Source organism: Coturnix japonica, chromosome Z (assembly GCF_054131305.1).
Source record: "Coturnix japonica strain WE chromosome Z, WE-NBRP24, whole genome shotgun sequence".
NCBI lineage: Eukaryota > Metazoa > Chordata > Aves > Galliformes > Phasianidae > Coturnix > Coturnix japonica.
Genome location: NC_140702.1, coordinates 58,211,640 through 58,233,610, shown reverse-complemented (window position 1 = coordinate 58,233,610; position 21,971 = coordinate 58,211,640). Strand labels below are relative to the sequence as shown.

The following is a 21,971-nucleotide window of genomic DNA, read 5'->3' as shown; positions in this document are numbered from 1 at the left end:
ACCAATGCCACCTTCAGTATGCACAGATGTCTCATTAAATGGAAAACAATCGTGTCTGGGTTTGCACATTCTGCTTCTCTCTCTACCAGAGCACTCTCTCCCACCTCCCTTTCCCCAGGGCACCACCAATCTTTTCATACAAGATCTCAGGACCAAACCTAAAGTAGTCCAGGTTCAGATCCCTAGACTATGGACCACATCCTTCCAACACAAAGCTCCTCATAGTACAGCACCAAACAATCATAAACCATGACACAAAATGTATTTTTCTCCAGTAAGTAACTGGAAGATAAGTCATGCTGTGAGCGCAATTTGGTATTAATTTCACATGTCAATGAATCACAGAACTGTCACATTGCAGGAAGGAATTGTCTGTTTTGGTTCAACAATAATCCTCTTGACCTGGAAACAGCAGCACTGCCAAACAAACCATCAGTTCAATCAGATCTCTTTTTGGAAACACACAGTTGTCATTCATCTTTCGCGTGTCTCATACCACAAAAACACAGGCTATATTATTGCTGTTTACACAACATATGCCTTCCTTTACATGTATGCAAACATCAGTACTTTGAGTATCACTCAGTAAACACCAAAACCTCTGAATTCATGATGGAGAAAGGACAGCATCCCTTTACACTGAGCAGTATTTGAACAGGCACACTGAAAAAATCTAAGAAGTGCTGAGTTAAAACATCTAAAAATGAGTGCTGTAATAATTACACATCCTGCATAAGCGTGTATTCATGAAGTTAAAGGTAGTTTGAGGAATACATATATAGTCTCCTTAGAGACAGAGCATTGCTCTGTTTTCAAAAATCTCATTACATTTTATTCTTAGTCTAAAACTAAAAACCCCCATCTTTCTGAGTTGGTAGCATTTTATCATTTCAAAGGAAATGGAGCAAGGTAATCAAGATCATTCCCCTTGTGCAAACTACAGATCAGCTTCAGGACTTGCTGCACACCTGCCCTGCTTGAAATTCATCAATTCAGTTACAAAAGCAACATTTTCCAGCATTGGAAGTGCCAGAACAGAAACAATAATGGGAGATGGAACCTATGACCCCTTTATAATGCAAGTATTAGCAAAGGATTTAAAAGTGGTTTACATCAGGTTTTTAAACACATACACACTTTCAGTGGGACAGCCACTTGGAAACCTCAAAGAAGGTAGCAAATGGTATTTATTGCTTCTCAAAAAGAAGGACAAGTGCCCTCAGGATGACTGGTAAAGCCACCTCCCTCCTCCTGGCATGGAGAGATCTCCATTAGAACAAAGCACGATCAGGAGTCTCGCTAGAGAACACTCCAATTAAACAGCTGCTTTTATGAAAGAGTGAAGATAGGCAAAGCACTTCAGAGCTGTGCTGTCCTAGATAAGAATCCCAAGGAAAAGTACTCACAGTGTTTAGCTGGATCCAAGTTGCAATTTTATTCATAAAAACAATCCTTTAATGCACTGCAGTCTCTCTACGTAGCCGTCAGAAAAAAAAAAGAAAAAAAAAAAAGGAAAAAAAAGGCTTGCTGTGGGTGCTGTATTTCTCGGAGAACAGAATGTTTCACTTTGCTCTAATTCATTCTGTTACTGAATTAAACTTTGATGTATTGGTCTTGACAAGTGCTTCATGCTGATTGTATTGTGTATGATAGTATAATCACTCCCCATGTATTTCACACAGGCTGGCTGATTAATGCAGTAGATTACCTGCAGCATGGATGACAAGAGGGAATCACTGCACTACCCTGCACATTGAACTCCAAATGTGCATTAGAGGGAGTGTAGGGATACTGGGATACTGGGACAAAAATCAAATAAAATACAATTAGTTCCTTAAGTTTTCCTTTCCTCTTACTGCATACCTCTGCTCCAAGGGTTAAAATCACACATATATAAAATAGATATTTGCATTTTGAAATTTTATTCTAAACTATCTTCAACTACATGCTCTGATCTGTGTTTTTTAAGTAATAACCACTGCAGTCTTCCCTAGCACAATGGAAACAGGAACTAACCGGAGTACTTGTCATCTCACATTAACCCTTCAATGTGGACAACACTTTTTTGTTGTTGTTGTTTCAAGCTGCCATTACAGACATCCATCCATTTGTCCAAGTGGTTACAAAGAAGAGCTGAAATTTGCTTCACACTATAATATCCTTAAGAAAGCATCTGGGTATCTGTCACGTGTCCATTACGTGCCCATTGAGGCCCTGATAGTACCCCACATTGATCAACATCTCTAATATTGACAAAACATTCACAATCATTTTATGTTAAAAGTATTGCTAAGACTAGCACAAATATACTATTTCATGTACATCTTGGAAAGGTACTTTGCATTTTTTTTCAATAGTTAACAATATTTACAACCAGGTGGTGAACAAAAGCACTCCTGTCCAAAGCAGCAACTGGCTATTTTACCAGATATTTAATCAATAATTCATTCTCAGCAGTCATCTTATTTTCAGAGACTGACAATTTTCAAAAGAAAAGCTGATGCGTCTACTAACTACAAGAGTATTATCCTATCTTCATTTAAATTGTTGAATGAATTTCTCTCATACAAAACTGTGAAGCTCGAGAGGGACAAGATACCCATAAAAAAAGGGAGGAAAATACCTTTCATTCTTCAAAAAAAGTACAGACAGTCTATCACATAGTGGGAAAGGTCAAAAAAATAAATACAATTACCGTTACTGTGCATACAGAACCTAAACAGCCAACTGTAAGTGGCGAGAACACATTCTAACAATCTAGTCTGAATTCTTTTGCAGTCTAACATTTCCTGGCTTATTTTCAGCTTCCATATCAAAAGATAAAGCTTTTACAAAGGAACGTATTTCAACTTTAAAATTTTCCAGTACAAGTATTTAGCACAGTTACTGGTGAGCTGCTCCACTGCAGGGTACCCTCACTCAAATTCTGACATTGTTTTTATTAAACTTGTCCAGCTTCACTTAAAATTTCCACCTACCTTTATTTTTTAAGTGTCTTTACTATCCAGTTTCTAGTCTTTTTAGGTCTCTTTTCTCTTTTGGTAAATAACACTTTCAGACTGCTGGACTGCAGTAAGCTCTGAAAAGTTAGTGAAGACTCCTTCAATCCATAGATCTACTACTCACTCCATCTCTCATATTTACTGTAAGTTGTAGCAGAAAATTATTTGATTGCTTAATACTACAGAGGTATGAAAAATAAAGAGAAAAGGAGGGGGAAAAAATGCCAACACATGTTTTAGATCATAGTACAACTCTGATGTTTATCTGAAAGTCACAATTTCATATTTAGGGCAGCAGTGTGTTTGTACCAGCTCCAACTTTTTTTCTTTCTTTCTTTCTTTTTTTTTTTTTTTTTTTTTTTTTAATGAATATTTCAAGTAAATCAGTTGAGCAGCTTAGGAATAAAAGCTTTAAAAATTGCTTTAAAGTGAGTACTTGAAGAAACTTGGCTTCTAATGCAAATAAGTGCTTTCCATCCAACTCAACTACATGGAAACCCCAAATTTATGTGCATTAAAAATAAAACCTTAAAGCTATGCTTGAACACTTTTATTACTTTCAGCATTCTACCTCAAATCGGTAAATGCAGCTTTAGCACAGGAAAAAATACCCTCTTTGAAAACAGCTCCCACCTGCTGTCATGCTGCAGCCTCATGGACCCTACAGCCACGTAATACATCCTTATTTTTAAAACCACTATGACAGAAGACAATCTTCTACTGTTCATAATGAAGGAGGAAGGAAATCACCTCAGAAGAGGTGGGCAGAGCTCATCTCTGGTGGCCTGGCTTCGTTCACCAGGGAAATGAAGGTGACAGCAACAACTGAGACACTCTAGGGCCATGACAGCCATTTCTCTAAGTTGTCATCTATAACTCAGGCTGTAGATCAGCAGAACTGTCTTGTGCTGATAACTCAGAAGTACTGTTAATTTAGTGCCTCCAGTAGCGTAAATCATTTCAAAGTGCTGACATATATTAACAGCTTTTTCTGTGAAAGAGCAACGCAACCTTACATGCATGAACTGAAGGCACATATTTTCTAACTATATAGCACTCGCACCATGGCAGCTAAGACTAAAAAAATCGACAGGGATCAAAGGATTATCAGTTAAGCAAGGACAGCCTATCGGATGCCATGCAGATGCAGACACAAATATCTATGACATCACTCCAACCAGAAGCCTCATAACTGAGCAAAACACAAGGCACCCCACCACCTCTGAAACACAGGCGTAGCAACAGCTTTCACTTCAAGGCCAAAAATGTGATACATAAAATTGATTTACCTAAACTAGGATGTTTTAAAATTATCTTCCAAAAGTGCCAGAATCATGTAAACACTGACATACACCTGACACTAAAAGTTGAAAATTACAGTCTTCCATATCACTTCAGAAACACCAAAAATTACAAGGAAAAGTCCATATTTCTGCTGCATAGTTGATACTACACCAGGAATGCACAAAATATGAAGCTCAGGAAAAAACAGATCAACTTTGGTGATTCCTTTTATGGCAGCCCCGAAGTAGCCATCAAATCTAGCATCTAGAAGGAATTTCTCTAGTGGCATACTGGCAACAATTCCAACTGCTTTTGTCCCTTTCTCCCCTCTCCCTTAAGTGCTAAGCAGAGATAATCTGTTTACGACAGCTGGCACGTCTCATTGTTACAAGTTTGTCTGTCTCTCTAATTGCAAAGGGAAGGAATACCTCAGATAGAAATATAGATTGAGAATAGCTCTATTTAGGGTTGAAAGAATGTAACTTGCTATTTCTAGAGATAAATACAAGCTTGTATCGGAAAATTTAGAGTGGTTTTCAAATCAAAAAGCATTATTTAACTCAGTCACTAGCTTGCTTGAGGCAAAATGGTAATTAAATCTCTCTTAATTAATCTATAATGATTCTTTGCCTATATTCAGCATCTAGAATTATGTTTATACATTTGTAGAGCAAAGTGTTACTAATAAAATGCTATGCATCATCCTTCAGGAAATATATTGTAGCATTTCTATGCCATGTGACCTTGTAAAATGATGTTTTAGTTCTACATTTTAGTGTGAAAATGTGTCACTAATACGGAAAATTGTCAAAATATCAGCAAACAAAAAATCAGATAACCAGGATGTCACAGCACTTAAGAGGCAGCCCACATCAGCTTTAAGTGATTTAAGAGTGAAATCTGGTATAATGAAGAATACTAGACCTGCTAAGGCAAAGATATGTTTTTCTGCTCAGGAAATATCTTTAAGGGAACGATCACTTAGCATGCCTAGCAGAAAGAATCATGAGATGGTCACCAAGGCTTTATGCCACAATGCAGCTCATGGCAATACTGTGAGAAGTTCCTACCCTGAAACTTTAACAAGTTCTGGAGCATTAAAGTGTAGACAGCACCCAGATGGATATGCACAATGCCATTTTATTTCTCCCCGATTTTGTGAAATAGTACAACCAAAAGAGATCATGATAGCAGCACAAAAACCCAGAACACGTCTGACAATTATTCACATTCATACACTGCAAGAGCTCTCTGGAGCTTCCCTATAAGAAAGCCACCATCTTTCTGTTCCACACAAAGATAGTCTTTGAACAGCTTCCCTCCCCCTTAAACTGCTCTTAAATATCAAAATGAAGGTAATCTGCTGGAAATGTTTGTTTTGAAACATGCAAATTATGTGAAGTTTCTTCACAGCAAAGGCAGGCAACAGGATATAAAGACACTGAAAATGGTAGTACACACACACACAAAATCTGATCCTGTAATCTACATGTTGACAAGCTGTTGGGCTCCATCACTCCACCAAGTAGTAGATACTTGTCTTAGATTCTTCTACTTGACTGCTTTCATCGGATTAAGCATCTGGGATTTAATTTAACAGTTTCAGATTTATTAAGCTGTCACACGCACAGCCCCACTTTGATAACAGTAGCTGCTCCAATTATGGCTTGGTTTAGGGTTGTCAAGTATAATGATTCATTCATGGCACATGAGAAGCAATAAAAGGTTGTTTTGCATTACAGCTTTAAAGATGTGGGCACTTTTTTCATTTAATTTGTCACTTAGCTTTTGCTAAGAGGACATTTAAATTGCAGTAAAAGGCAAATGGGGCTTTTAGTTTAAATGTAATCCCCATCTTTAAATGATCTGTAATGGCGCAGTGCAGTGCTCGAGTGGGAACACTATTGTTTCACAGTGGGCCCTGATGGTGACATGTGACATTTGTATTCAGGTCCCGTATTATCCATGTGGCTAAAGGGCTTCCAATTTCATTTCACAGCCAGAAGCCAGCAGAAAACACCAATTAACTTGCAGATTCCACTTGCCGACAAAACTCAGCCTCTTCTCTACATCTGGCATCTAGCAGCGCTCAACATTAATTCCAAAGTGGAGACTTGCAGCCTTCATGATCCCTGTGCTGGGGAACCAAGTCAAATTCTCCCCTTTTCCCAAGGAAATATCCTCGCTTTTGTAGATCACAAGCAACTTTTACTTAATTTTGATGGATGAATACTAAAGAATTACTGCTATTGTAAGACTGCATGGACCAGTTTTTCGTCTAGAGTACAAAGAAGAACTGACCTTTCCTTGAAATCAGAGATATCAGTTCAATGGGCATCAGCAGATACTCACTGAGCATTTCCATACTCTTCCATTTTATCAATGCAATTTAATTAAAAAGGCAAGACAAGGGGCTTCAGATAATTAATCATTCTGATACACTGAAATCTTCCACCATGGTCACTGAGAGTTAAATGCCTGAAGATCAGTACGTGAAATTTACTTACTGAAACAAAACACCATTTAAACAGCAACAATACAGCTCAGCTTTAAAATCTGTAAAGTATCTTCACTTATTACTGTGGTGAGTTGGAAGCGTTCACTTCGTGCACCACTGAAGTCACATTTACATCCTCTAGCATGAAAAGTATATGAGGAAGGCTTATAACCTCAGCCTGCAGTCTTGACCTGACAATACCACACCTTCTGGAGTTCTGCAAGTAGTACTTAGCTCAATCCTTTCTTTGTCATACAATAGGGGAAATCATCTGAGTATAATTGTTACATTCTTCTTCTTGATCTGAAGGCTTTAGAAAACAACAAAAAAGCCCTACAAACAACTAGTTAGTTAACTGGAGTCCTTTGAATGATTAATTGCTTACTGAATTAGGACTTTGTATTAGAAAACTGCAAAGCTCCCTCTTAGAGGTGAAGTATTTATTTTTAACCAACTTATTAAAATTGGCACCTCTGAATACTCAGGCCCTATCTGACTCCTAATTAAGTCAACACAATTTACCATAAACTCCAGTAGAAACTCTGATCAGGGACTTGTGTGTCCTTTCAGTGCCCTTGCCAATGTTCAATGACAAGCAGGAAGCACCAGTTAAGTTCTAACAGAAGGTTCAAGTGACACAGTAAAGGAGTAAAGCTGAAGATATTTAAGTACACTTAAAAACCTATGCCAAGATGGAACTGACAAAGTGGCCATATGCCTAGCGGTTGGCAGACAGCACAACACAGGAATCAAGCAAATCTTTATTAAGCAAAGTCTATTTTTACATACTTCAGATGTCCTAAAGTCTTCCATAACTACCATGCTAAATTGTTACCCACCTGCAAAATAGGTCGGATTATAAATAACTTTTTTTTTTTTTTTTAATAAAAGCCATACGTATTTACCGCTCTCAGAGTACTCTGAACAGATAAAAGTGAAGTACACAAAGGGCTATCCCACCCCTTTTATGATTACTGTAGTTCCCTGGCAGCCTAGCAGATGAGAACAAGACAAGAAACAAACATTGTTTTAAAATATATTAATAGCCAAGCTCTCTCTGCCACCAATAGAACTGACTATCAGTCTCCTGGAGAGTTTAGCAATGTAAAAACAAGCTGCAAGTAAATGAACCAAGTTGTGTTCTGCCTTAGCCAACTACACACCTGACATGGATGAAATATTGGTTATTGAAAATCTCTCACAGGATCAAAATACTTTGATACCACCAGAGGAGGCAGAGCAGTGCAGGACTGAAACAGCAGAGCCTACCACAGATTACAAATATAGCAGCTGAAGCAGTGGCAGGTAAAATTCAGATCAAATAGAGGTAAACTAATCAATTACATTAATTTAAAATATTGTTTATTTGATGCTGCAAGCAGAGAGATTCCACTTCCTTCACCTTCAGACAGGTGCTGTCAAGAAGATGATGCCAATATGAAACTGAATAAACAAAAAGAGGAGCTGCTAAGAAAAATTTAACAAACCATTTACATTTACTGGCAGTATGTATTAAGAATGTTACAGGAAACAGATGGAGAACTCACTTCTATCTTTCTACCACCTATCAGCTCAATTAACATATGCAATGAAGCATGAGAACCTCCAGTCCTCAGTATAATGGAATACGATTTTTGCATGTCCAGCTAAGCACATGTCGGCAAAAGGCACTATTCCCAAAGCATCATAAAAATGCCATACTACAGTGGTTGTTACCTTTAAGGCAAAGTAGTTATCACAGAGTCATAGAATTGCAAGGACTGGAAGGGACCTCTAGATACCATTGAGTCCAAACCCCCTGCAAGCAGGCCCCCTACAGCAGGCTGCACAGGTGAGCATCCAGGCGGGTCTTGAATGTTTCAAGAGAAGGAGAATCCACAACTCCCCCTGAGCAGCTCCACCATCCTCACTGTGAAGAAGTTCATTCACATGCTGGTGCAGAACTTCCTATGCTCCAGTTTATGGCCATTTCCCTTTGTTATGTCTCCACAAACTGGTGAGAAGAGGTTGGCCATGTCCCTTTGACTCCCACACTTAAGACATCTATAAACACTTAATAGGATTCCTTCTCAGTCATCTTTTCTTAAGGCTGAACTGACCCAGGCCGCTCAGCCTTTCCTCATAGGGAAGATGTTCCAGGCCCTTTATCATTTCTGTGGCCCTCCACTGTACTCTGTCCATCAGATCTCTGTCATTTTTTTGTACAGGGGAGCCCAGAACTGGGTACAGTACTCCAGGGGAGACCTGATCAGGGCAGAGCAGAGAGGATCCCCTCTTCTGACCTGCTGGCCACTCTCCTTATGAACACCAGGATCCCTCTGACCTTCTTGGCCACCAGGGCACACTGCTGACTCATGGCCAACCTGTCATCCACTAGGACCCCAGGTCCTTCTCTGCAGAGCTCCTCTCCAGCAGGTCACATCCCAGCCTGTACTGATGCATGCGGTTGTTCCTCCCCACGTGCAATGTTCTATATTTGCTTTTGTTAAATCTCATCTGGTTTCTTGCTGCCCAGCCATCCAGCATGTCCGGGTCTTGCTGAATGGCAGCACAGTCTTCAGGTGTGTCAGCCACTCTTCCCAGCTTTCCATCATTGGCATACCTGCTGAAAGTGGGCACTATCCCCTCACCAAGGTTGTCTATGAAGATAGTGAACAAGACCAGACCCAGCACAGACCCATGGGGAACACCACTAGTCACAGGTCTCCAACTGGACAAATGTTATATCAACAGTCTCTCTATTAAAACTTCACCTGCTTTGATAATAAGGTTTTTCACCACAGAAAGTCTATGATCTCAGCTAGACAAGCCAGTCTTTATTAGGCTAATGCTTCATTTAGAGTGAATGTTATTTATGCTAATATTTCATCTACTCAGTCCCACTAGACAACATGAAATCAATCATGGTCATTTTTAACCTTTGCAAGAACTAAAACTTAAGTTTTGCTGTTGAGTATTCCCCTCTACAACAAGGAATTATTCTTTCTTTGATTTACCTCTACTTCATCTTACTTCATTTAGCTTTGTTTTGCACAGTGTTTACATATAGTCTCATGGGGCATTATTTGTAAGTTACTATATATATGCATCTTTCATGCCATGTAAGTCAGAAATAGCTATTTCAGTCAGAATGCACCTCAAGACAGGCTCCTCCAAGTCTAGACTCAAAGTGTTGTTCCAGATTCAGTGAAAGCACAGTTAACTACTAAAATTTCCATAAACCACAATGCAATTTCATTTTGCTTGCACACCTTCAACTTGCTTTCAGAAAGCCTCCAAGACAGGAACCAAAACCTTACTGCAGCTAAGATATATCATATCCTTTCACTCACACACTCAGTGAATTAACTTCTATACAAACAAATCAGATTTACTATTAGTTTAAAAAATCCAGGTCATTTATCACTGTTATATATTATATGGCTGTAATACCCACTTTTTATAGTTTGTTCCAGTAACTTACGCTCAATGAATACAATGCTGGTAGTTACTAAGGTTTTTCTGTGTTGTTTTTTTTTTGTTTGTTTGTTTGTTTGTTTTTTTCCCCACTTGCTTACCTTCCTTTACAGTCTTGGTGACATTTATCTTCAAGCAGCTTCTAGTTTTCCTTCCCTACCACAAATTCTTATACACTGAGAACTTCTAAAGCAGTTACAAAGAGTTCAAAACTCCATCAGCAAATTTCTGAAACCATTTAGACTAAGTGCATTCAGACTTCACTAGTTTAAGTATTCCTTGTCCATATCAGCCTGCGTTCCTCTTTCTGCTGTACAAGTCACGTATCTGGTCACAACCGACCTTTCCTGTAGAGCAGTGTTAACTGTTTCAGCCCTCAGTTATGTGACCTCCTTCTCAGCTATGTAACAGACCTTCCTTTGTTGCAATATTTTCATACTCTTAATGAATCTCTTCCTTCTAGCTTCTCTTTCTCTCTACTTTTGAAGCAATCTCTTCCTTAACCTATCCAGTTCACCACTTCTGGTTTATATACCTACTCTCAGTTGTACACATTTTCACCTTCTGCTTCATTTCTTCAAATCCTCAAGTTACTCACTTACTACCTGTTGCAATCATAATTATTTCATACCATGTCTCTGGTCCTTCAACTACACTGTCTCATGCGGTAGAACAGAAATTCAATTTCACCCAACTCTAACTCAACAAGCAAAGCTGCAGAAAACTAACTTCTTTTACTTAGGACCACAACAGCTTCCCTCCACCCTCAAACACATTATTGTTTCATTGTACATATAAACAGCAGATGATTTTGAAGTCTGTGTATTTACCCAGTTCATCCCAGAGCTGCCTATACTTGTCAGTCATTGTAGTTCCTTGTTGTCTCCAAAGTGCCAAACGAGGGTCAGCCATGAACTGTTCTGTTATCAACGTCAACATGCGAGCTCCATTTGAATCTCTCATCTTAAGCATCTCTCGCACCTAGGAAATGAGCTTTTTAAAACAAACTTGAAAAAAAAACCCACCATCATAGTACAGACAGCATTTCACTGTTAAACATTCCACCTCTGTTAAATAAGAACTAAAATTAATATATATGAAGCTACATTCTTAAGTGGGAACGATAGTCTTCTTTCCCATTTTTAACTATTACTTTGATTTCAGTATCCCTATGTAATTCTGCAAACACTTCTTCCACAAGTAATTTACATGTGTAATATGCAACCTGCTGCAAAACTCTCATTTCTACAGGTTTCTCAAACATATTAGGGTAGGGAAAGAAGAGAACAACAAAGATGAAAATAGTTGAAATGTTACTTCATATCCTTAATTCCATTTTGAGATGTGAGACTATGGCCCATGGCTGTTAAACAACTCATTATTAACTTGTCATCACATTCTCAAGGCTTTCTATTTAGAGGAACAGAAGTTGGAGTAAGACACTAACAAGTACAGTCAGGCTAGAAGGATGAGAGGAGAGAAAGGAGGGAAATTTTATGACACTCAACACACCTTTGCAAAAAGCAAATTCAGCTGCTTCCCTGATCCATGGTATCCACCCTGGGAGAGGAAGAGTTTAACTTGTTCTTGGACCTGTTCCTCATCCAAATGCCAGCAGTTTTCATCATCTATGCTAGCACCTGCTGTTGGGTCAGGAGCACCTGCAAACAGCAAGAAAACAAATTATGCCGTAGATAAAGAAAAAAGATTAATGAGTTCAAAGGAGAGAAGTATTGCAAAGGTTTATGGATTTGTGTTTTTACCTGTTTTGGATATGCTGCCTTCAATCTAAGCATTCTTTAAAATAGACTTTAAAATATCACCTCAACAGTCTTAAGCATTAATAAATGATAGCCTATCAAATGCTATTTAAATAAGCAGTATTTTGTAATAAAACATTAAAATAAAACTGAGGTTTTTCCTCCCATCTCAGTAGGTATACTAGAATGCTTTTATAAAGAAAATTACACTTTGCATAGCACTTCTACAACTGTGCTGTTAAAAGCACTCTCCCCAAAACACCTGTGCAATTCCTGTATGTTCCACAGTCTTACTCAGGTTTAAGTGACTACCAGTGAGCGCTGCTACTGATGAACACAAGGAAAGTTATCACCTCAGTGTCTCTGAGCTGTGATGACTCTGCAAAGCTAAACAAAGAATAAAAAAATCCCCAAATAAATCCAATGACTTAAAGCACTGAAGGCATACCCAGCATAAAAATATTTTACAGCTCATGCTTCTGAATGAGAATTTTAACGTAGACAGCATTATCAGCACAGAGTGAATTCAGCGTGAATTAGACTAGTGCAAACTGTAACGATGATGCAGTATGGCCAATGGTTGTTCTAACACAAATTTTACAGTTAAGTGATTTTCCACTGGCAGCCTTTTCTGAAGGCTAGGGAACTAACTAAAACAAGTTCTTGCATCATCGAGATATCTACATATTTCTGAATAAGCCCATATTTTCACTGGGTATTTTTTAAAAGGTATTCAAACTGAGACGTTTGCCATGCACTTATCTAGACTGTCAAGGTAGTGTATCACTACACCAGATGTAAAGTATTCTAAGCATGCCCAATACTCAACATTTTCACGTTGAGCTTGTCACTACTGTGGAATTTCTACCTCTGTTGGATTTTAAGATGCTGGAAACTCAATCACATTACGCAATCTACCACCTTAAATCACAGTCCCTGTTACTTCTGTAGACAATACTAAATGAAGAATGGTGGAGGAAAGGAAAATTACAGGCAGGTTTGTAAAAGCTCACTTTCAAATAAGTCCTGAGAACTTGAAACATAAAGCCATTTACAACACTTCAGATGATCATGAATTAAATATTGATTCTATTGATTTAAGTATTCATTTCACATTTACAGTTGTACCACTCAGGTGAAGCTTTCCAGCAGTTGCACTGAATGGTAGGATCTTTATTCAATGAACACACAACAGAAAGATTTAAAAGGTCAAAAGGGTGTCTTGTCTATTAGCTGCTGAGAGTATCAAAAAAACCTTCTGGCTCAGCAGCTTCCCAAACTGTCTCCAACTTACAACTAGGAATACAGCACTGCTGTCCTTATACACATATACTTAGATTAATAAGAAACTGCACCACTGAAGATGTGAAACAATTCTCTTGCCTTCCACAGGAAACACAAGAGTGCCTTAGAAGACAGAAAATAAGCCCAAAACAGTACAATAAAACAAAAAATTAAGAACTTTTGTGAGTGCTTCCATCTTACTGCTCAAGTTTCATGGGGCATTCAGTTCAGTCAGCTACATGAAATGCTGATAAGTCTTCAGTTGTAAAGAATGAGATATAAAGTGAAATCAATTCACAGAAGAATGAGCAGTGCACCTGTTACACAGACCCAGGTTTGTAGTATTACCTTGCAGGCAGCTTAAATATTTCATTGCTCTAGAATGCAGAGAAAAAGACCTGTGAAACTGAATTAAATAAAAGCACTGATATACAAAACATATGCATCCCTTGCTTGAGCAGAGATTTGTCTTTAAACAGCCTCGGTACAGCTACTTTTAAATTGTATTAAAAATAGCACAAGATTCCTCAGCTAAGCTTCCCTATTTAGGGAAAAAAAAACAAAATTCCATCCATAGCTGTTTACATTTTATCAAAAGCACATTGGTCAGCATGTGCTGCAAGGTTACATTTCATTGCAGCTACCACAGATGCTTTAACAACAGGGCTCCTCCCCAGCAACCAAGGTGCCTGCATTCCTAGGTCCTTCCTCCCAGCAGGATTCCAAACATCCTTTCAGTGGGGACTTACTTACATTGCATTACTTATACCAGCACTATTTTTTATGCTAGTGTTAGACAACCATGAAAGCTGAAAGTGTCACACTGAGAGTCTGAACTTTAAGACAACACTCAGTTCAGTACCATAGTCACCCTCCTTGTCCTATTCCTGCGCAGCACTGAGAAGAGCCTGGCCTCATCCATTTGCCTCCCCCCTCCATTCAGACATTTACCAGATCCCTTCTCAGACTTCCTTTCTCCAGGCTGAACAAACCCACGTTACTCAGCCTTTCCCCATACTGGAGATACTCCACACCCTTAACCATCTTTGTGGCCTTTCACTGGACTGCTGGACCCCTGTCTTTTTTGAACTGGGGAGATCAGAACTGGACACGGTAGTCTAAGAGTGGCCTCACCAGGGCAAAGTAAAGGGGGAAGATCACCTGTTAATATACAGTAAGGTGAACAGTCACTAACCAAGCCTTTCTTCTGCTCACACTCATATCACTTTCAAACAACAGACTTTCTAAACTGCAACTTCTCTTCTGAAGACATGGGAGCAGGCTAGTAGAGAAGAAACTGTTTAAGCAAGCAACAGGATTGCAGGGGGCACTGCCTTAGATGTGGATAAATAATGTCTTAACAGTAACTGGCAAGGAGTGCCAAGCTCTGAAGGTTTGGTCCCAAGGCTGCAGCTCAGCTGCATGGCCCTGGATGGGCACCTCAAGGCTTTGACTAAAGGAGGCCCAGAGCCAGGCAGTCTGAATGTCATCTCTGTAACACAGCCTGGTGCCAAGAGCAAATCCCTTTCCCCACTTATAAACTGGGGGTAAATATTACTTACGTGATTTAGAGAGGTGTCATGAGGGTAAATTAGCTCACATTTGAACTACGAAAGTGAAAAGCACTGTATAATTATACTAAATACTAAAGCCTGTAATTAAACTGTGTCAGTTTATAGACACTTGCATATTAATCTTCCCCCCTTCAACCTCTGGCTTTGTTAACTTCTGTCATGACTGGTCTTTGAAATAGATTTTATGTCATGTACTTAAAGACAGTTCAACACGATAATTGCAGAGCATTTATATTTGGCATATATATACAGCCAGACATCTACTCATGCTCTTTTACTAAAATTAAAATACCCATTTAATCTTAGCAATCAAAGTAGTACTGAAGCGCAATTGTTTGTGACACTGAACACTGAAGTGAAATTTGAAAACAGAGGTAGCAGCCTTTCACATTTATTGTCATAACAGGCTACAAGTCAAGCAGAAACAGCTTCCAAGCTCTAAGAAGCAGAAGCATTTAAAAAAATTAAACACTGAGCAGTTACATCGCAATTCTAACTGCAGCTGCTTGCAAAATGAGCACCAACACTTCAGAACTGGTGTTGAAAGCCTCAAGAACTAGACTAAGCAGAAGCAAAGCAAGGAATATTAACTGAAGCAGGCTAAAATTAGTCTACATCACAAAATACTCAGGACCAGAACAGCAGCAAAATCAAAACAAAAGAATGTAGTTTTTAAGGCCTGAGATGTTTTAACCTTCAGCTTGAGGTACAGTGAATTACTCATCCATAGTCATGCTGAACTTTTTGGACATCACATCATAAAAAGTCTTCTGAATTTAAGTATGCAAATGAACAGTAGGTCAGCTCAATGTCATTGTCATTCCGTGGCAGCGTTAAGAAGACATGGAAAACAACAACTAAGAAGTACGGTTTACTGAGTACTACACAAAGGCGCAATGGCCCCAATGAGAAAACAAGTTTGCTGTACAATGATTCACAACAAAACAGTAATTTATTTTATAAAACTGGCATACTCAGAACTACTCTGAATAATAATTACATAAAAGATCATTAAAGTAATAATTCAAGAATACTAGAGCACCTTTAATTCTCCCAAATTACTCAAAGTTAAAATATAAGTCACTTCATCTGGTCCTTCATGCCAGAATTTTTGGATGGAACACAACACCTGTTAAGCTGAGCATAGCATCAAAGAAAAACAGCAACTGCAGCAAAGCAGCAAATACTAATAACAGAAAAGGCAAAAACAGCACATGCTGTGGTAAGTTATTGAGGAAAGTTAGTTACACTCTCTTCCTCTCAAAACATTTATCTTCCAAAAACTTCTTCCCATTCCATCTGTGAAGCAAAACGCTGTAACTTATCCACTGACCATTTAGCAGAAGGTTTCTCCTGCTAAAATCCTATTCTCACAAATGCGACACAGCAGTAAAGTCTGCTTGCATAGGGCAGATAAAAACTTACTTATCAGTCTTGACTAGCATGCACTGTTTTCATTCAGTCCCCCTTTTTTTTTTGTTATGGTCCACATTTCGAACCTTTCTGGATAAGTCCTAATTTAATGTTTAGCAAACGTGCAAAAACCTTTCCCAAAAATATAAATCTCATGAAAAACATTATCTTTGTTTCATAATTATTAAGCCTTCATTTCAGTTCCCATTAGACTATTTTATTCACCACTGCTTGGGTTTCTGAGATTTGCCTAGTTTTGACTAGCTTTTTGTTACTTCCTTCCCATATTTGGATCACCGCATAATTCTAATAATAAACACTGGAGCACTTAATATTTACCTACCTTGAAAGAAAACTGCTTGCTATTTCCTATATCCCTCTCTTGCTACTAGGTTCTCAGTTTTGTTGGTCTAAGCAGGCTCATACAAAATAGTCTCTATTTTTAAAGTACAGTTTACCTTCTTCAGTAATAAATATTTCCTTTTTTACTTTTAGGGAACTCTAATAGATTGGAAATACACTGTATTCTGTTGTTCAGCCCTACTCTACATTACGCACTAAAAACTACAGCAGGCATGGAATATGATTTCTATCCCCATGTTTCTAAGACTAAGACTATCTCTCTATGCCTTCCTGGGGTGAGGCTCAGTTAGGAAACAAGACATAATACAATGCCACTTGCATTGTCTAATAAAGGATTCTCGCTTCACAGGCTGTGCCATTGGTGTCATCCACTCCACTAGCTTCCCCCAGTGACCTCCTAATCAAGGTGGCCAAAACACTCCAAAACCTATCCAAAGTCATCAAATTCTGCACAAGTCAGAATTCTGAGAAAACACACAATTATCCAACTTGCCTTTTGTGGAAGGAAAGTACCGCACAGTTAGTCAATCTCCCAAGCCAGCTCATAAGCAAATCAAGAGAAATGCTATGGTCAGAGCTCTTCAAAGCCTTCCTACCACCTATGTAATTTCAGATTTGAAGCAGATTAAGCTTAAGCACCATGTAACAGCCTTTTGGTTCTTTTTAATCTTACTACAGCCACAGCACAGCTAATGGAGACATAGTCTGTCTTTCCCACCCCTGCTTTCGCCTTTTCTAATAACCTATTTTAAGTCTTTTCAGCACCACACACATATACATCACACTTCTTCCTTCTTTTCCCTTAATTCCTTATGTTCAGGCTATTATCAGCTCTCATGCTATGCATGCCTTCAGTTTACAACATAAGAGCATCCTTCTCTATTCCTTAATGTCCCACACCTGCTTTAGTTTACCTTTCTTTCACTGCCACCAGGCAGCTCTGCTGAACACCTTCCAGTGCTCTTCTGCCACGGTTACTGGAGCCAAAAGAAAGAGGCTAGACTGCAGATGAGCCATGTAATCAGAGACTCATTTGTTTCATTCCTCCTACACTGCGTATAGCAAATGTGTGTTTTTCTTTCTCTAATGTTAAGGTAGATTTGTTGCACTGGAATTGCAAATTCTTTGCAACAGCAGTCATCCCTCTTATCTACCTACCACACAAGAATTGTTCCTGTCAATGAACAAAGAAAGAAAGAAAGACATATTTAGATAACCCAATGAACTATGAACCTAGTCTTCCCTCAGAATTGCACTCACGCTTACAGAAATTGTAACAATATATGACATTTTAGTGTTCCTGTCCTTATAGGAACACAAGGCTGTAATAAAATAGTTGGGTCAATTCAAGCCCAAGACTATTTCCTTTCAGTTCAGGACAGTCCTTAGAAGAGCAACCTCAGCAGCAATGTCATATCACACGCAGTGCCCTTTACAAAAGCTAAAATGTGTCACTACAAGAAACTGGAAGCCATTAAAACTATGCGCAGCAGAAGAACAGAAAAGAGACCTTTATTGATTCTGTAGGCTGCCGCAACAGTAACAAAAAAAGCAAAAGCAAAACAAAACAAAACGGCATGGAAATATATATTTTTCCTAACTTCATATAGAAACAAAATACAAAAGGATAATAAAAGCATTTAATGTATGAAAAAGACCAGTAAAACCTACCTGCTTTTATGTTTAGCCATGAGAACAAAACTCCACAATCAAAACATCGAAAGATTAGTTTAAAAAGAACAGAATAACAAAAAGACACTGTTGGTTATTTGGTTCTTTGAGCAACCTGAGTTCATAAAGAAGAGCAATCACATTCTTCATAGAAGGAAAACGTAACTGTGAAGTAGATCAGGTCACATATAAACAGCACTGAAGAGATCAACCTCATTGCTCACGAATTCTTCTCTCTCCCCAAAAGTTTTACTTTCCAAGCATCTTACAAGCGCAGAATTATCTTTTGTATAGATCACGGAATCAGAGAAGAACTCAAGAGGTCATACTTCTGAATGCCATTAAGCTCAAAATCAACGAGGGAATGAAGCAAAATGAAGAACAAGCATCGAACTTACCATGGACTTGATTGATTTCTGAATTCTGAGAAAGAATTTCATCTGCTAACTTCTGAGCAGTTGGCAAAACTTCTGTATGGTGCACTGTGATCAAATACTGTACAAATTTTTGTAGTTGGTCTCTGTTCATTTGAAAGAGCGTCTCTGAAATGGGAAGATGCAGTTTGACCTGATCTGGCTTGCGGATCCGGTATAAAGAAAGTGCCACAACGTGGGCACAATAAAATATGTCCTTGTTTCCACAGCTGCAGGTCACTGAGGTAATCTTGCAACGATCAAAGCTGATAGCTACATTGCAAACAGTTTCTGGCTCCGATTGCATTGCAGGCTCTGTCACTGTGCCGCTCAAGTGGAAACCTGTGCAGGAAGAGAGCATATGTTACTAAGAAAAATACTTTAATCTCAATATCAGTTAAATTACTTAAAGAAGTTAAAAATATATATTTCTTATAAATGACGGATCTTAAATAACTTGGATTTAATTACAAATACGATGAACCCTTTCATACATACACAGCCTTTCCATCTATAACAAAACCAACGGAATTGAGTTTACAAGCCTCCTTTGCCATTCCATCACAACATTCATAAAAGCTCAGTAGTCAAGCATTTATTCAGTAACCGACAGCTACACAAGCAAAGCTGCATCCAGTCAAGATCAATGTAAAATTCCCAGCAGCTCAGCAAGCTGGGAGCAATTTTCCAAACCTTATCCCAGGGAGATCACACCTACCAGCAGATTTAGCCATTCTCTCAATAAGCTAGAGGGAAGTAGTGCACTCTAGTGGCATGAACCATGGTTCTGATCTCCACTGCCATAGCTTTGTCAGCTCGAGTCACTTAACCTGCTTTCCCCTCTCCCACCACTACAGCAGTGCACAGGACATAAAAATCACAGTACTAAACAAGATGTGCACGCAACACTTCAGAAGTTTGCTTTATGACTCTGTTTTTCATAGAGCATGATGAAGTGCAAGGTAAAAGAGCAGGGTTTTTGTATATTGTAATAAGGCTAGGATACATAACCAAAAAGATGTTCACTTCAGCAAAGATACCTCTGCTCAACAAAGAACTCAACTGAACCATGGTCTCAGACACAGCTCCCTGAAGATCAGGTCCACATCTCCAACAGTTTTAAGGAAAAACAAACAAACAAAAACCACAAACTCTTCAAGATACAGGAAACAAAGAGGAAAATTTCTCACTTTTCCCATTTGTTTATGCTACACGTTTCCAAGCAGTTTGAGCAGTCAGCATCGCTATGCAGACTACACTGGGCTGCAGTACTCTGATACTCTGCCCCAAAGGTCATCTGCGCACACGAACCTAGACTTTGCACAAGGCTGTTTACCAGTCAGAGTGGCTAGGGTTGAAACTGAAGAGGTAAATGTGCTGCAAAGAGCACTGAGAGGAAGGGTGAGGAGGCTGAACTAGCCACAGCATTCCCGTGTTGCTCTCAGCTTCACTCAATACTTGCACAGAGAAGGGGAGTGGAATTGCCCCTTAAATGGTGAGCTCCTCTGCCTTTCCCTTTTGTTTCTAAGTAATGAGGACACTTCCATAACTGCCCCCTCAGAAAAGAAACAGACTTTGTTAAAACTTAGTCAGCTGTTTACTCCAAGTTAACTCTTGATGTAAGAAAGTTGGATTAGTGATCTTAAAAAGATTGTATAGGAGGATTTTCTTTCAATATCAGCTTCCCGAGAGGTTAGGGTTAGGGTAGTGTGGTCAGGTTGTGGCTGGACTTAATGATCTTTGAGGTCTTTTCCAACCTGAGCAATTCTGTGATTCTATGAATCCTACAAAGCATTTATCAACTGTGAGCTAACACTGGAACACTGAAAGGGCCTGATCCCACTTCCTCCAGCTCTCAATATGTAGATGAACTATTAATTTCTGTAGAAAATATTTTATTGTCTCTTTTTCCTATGAAACCAAACGAGAAACATGCCCAACCAGCTACTACTATCTTAATTACATGTTGAAAAATTATAAGTATTGAGAAGGTTAAAGCCCTGCGGGCTCATCTCCATACAGTGTTAACAACAGAACTGCCTCACAGTCCCTACTCCTGTTCAGGCAAGCTGTGTTCCCTGCTCTCCTCCTTCTCCACGGCAATTTTCTGAGAATTCACATTACAAGCAGCAACATTTATAAACACAGATCCTGATCTGGACAGTGACAGCACTAAAACAGCCAAATCAGCAGCCCTACCCTTCTCACCTTAACTTGCATTTAAACAGAAATATCAGCTCTCCAGGCACTCCCAAAACACAGCAGATCTCCATCAGCTGTATGGAATCCATATGCTATGCTGGGCAGTTACGAAGCAGTTTTCCTTCTTTTTAAATAGCCAAACAGAAAAAAGAAGGTAGTTGTCACTAGTAAATACGACCTTTGAAAAGATTTCAAGATTTGCCAGAGAAGACAGATAAGAAATTTTGACTCAGAAGTCCTGGTAGAGCTGTTGTAATTGGACAAGGAGGGCTGTTCCCCTCCTGTAGACAGAGCCTTCATCCATAGTCCATTCAGAAAACTCTGGACAAGAAAGTCTGTAGTGGGTAGGAAACTGATGCACTGTGCTCTGCAAGAAAGCTTATCTCAGCAGCAATTTGTAGGCTGCCAACAGGAGAAATATCAGATGCTCCCTGCTGAAGGGAAAGGGGATTACCCACATTGGGACTGGACAGTACTAAAGATCTCTTCAGTTTCTCCTGCTGCAACCTTCACTCCAATAGGTTTTTCCCTTCAAAGAGAATTCCTCTTCTAGTCAAAGTTATGACCTTTGCGAGAAATATTTACCCTTTCTGAAATGCAAACAAAAACAACAGAAAGGAAAAAAAAAAAAAAAACAAATCACCAAGAACTCCAGTGCTTTGCCTTGAAAATAAACAGCTCATTCATCGTTATCTAAAGACAACAAAAGAGTTGCAGGCAGAAGAGTTCACTACAGAAGCTTTAGAGAGCACAGGTTTCACCTCTTCCCTGAGATTTGAGTTCTACTGTTTTCACAACAGCACATGACCAGTAATTCGAGCTCTACTGATATTTTCAATATGCAGAATATTTGCATTCTGGAGGGGAAGGGGGAAAAAAAAAAGTTTACAGAATCAATGAGAGCACAAAGACAACACATCAAATGAAGCTCTTCCACAGATTAATTTTCCTTCTGTTGAACATTCACCACAATGATGATTTAACAGCCAAAAAACAGCGCTTTCAGCTGCTGTACTTTTGGAAGGGGACTGTGCCAAAGTGCCATCAGGAGG

General features: G+C 38.9%; 1 protein-coding gene across 7 annotated transcripts in view; it reads right to left on the bottom strand.

Annotated features, from left to right (window-relative positions):
• The window catches only part of ZSWIM6 (zinc finger SWIM-type containing 6), a 104,052-nt gene that overhangs the window by 28,911 nt on the left and 53,170 nt on the right, over positions 1–21,971 (bottom strand). For 6 of the 7 annotated variants that reach the window (XR_014939289.1, XM_015848773.3, XM_015848771.3 and 3 more), the window contains exons 2-4: positions 18,703–19,059; positions 11,752–11,900; positions 11,070–11,220 (exon numbers count right to left, since the gene is read on the bottom strand). Coding sequence is in view for 6 of the 7 variants with exons in the window: in XM_015848773.3 (XP_015704259.2) it covers positions 11,070–11,220; positions 11,752–11,900; positions 18,703–19,059 (657 nt within the window). In the remaining variant the exon portion in view is untranslated. Of the gene's footprint in view, positions 1–11,069; positions 11,233–11,751; positions 11,901–18,702; positions 19,060–21,971 lie in introns of those variants that run through there. The other variant, XM_085528584.1, reaches the window with a different exon arrangement.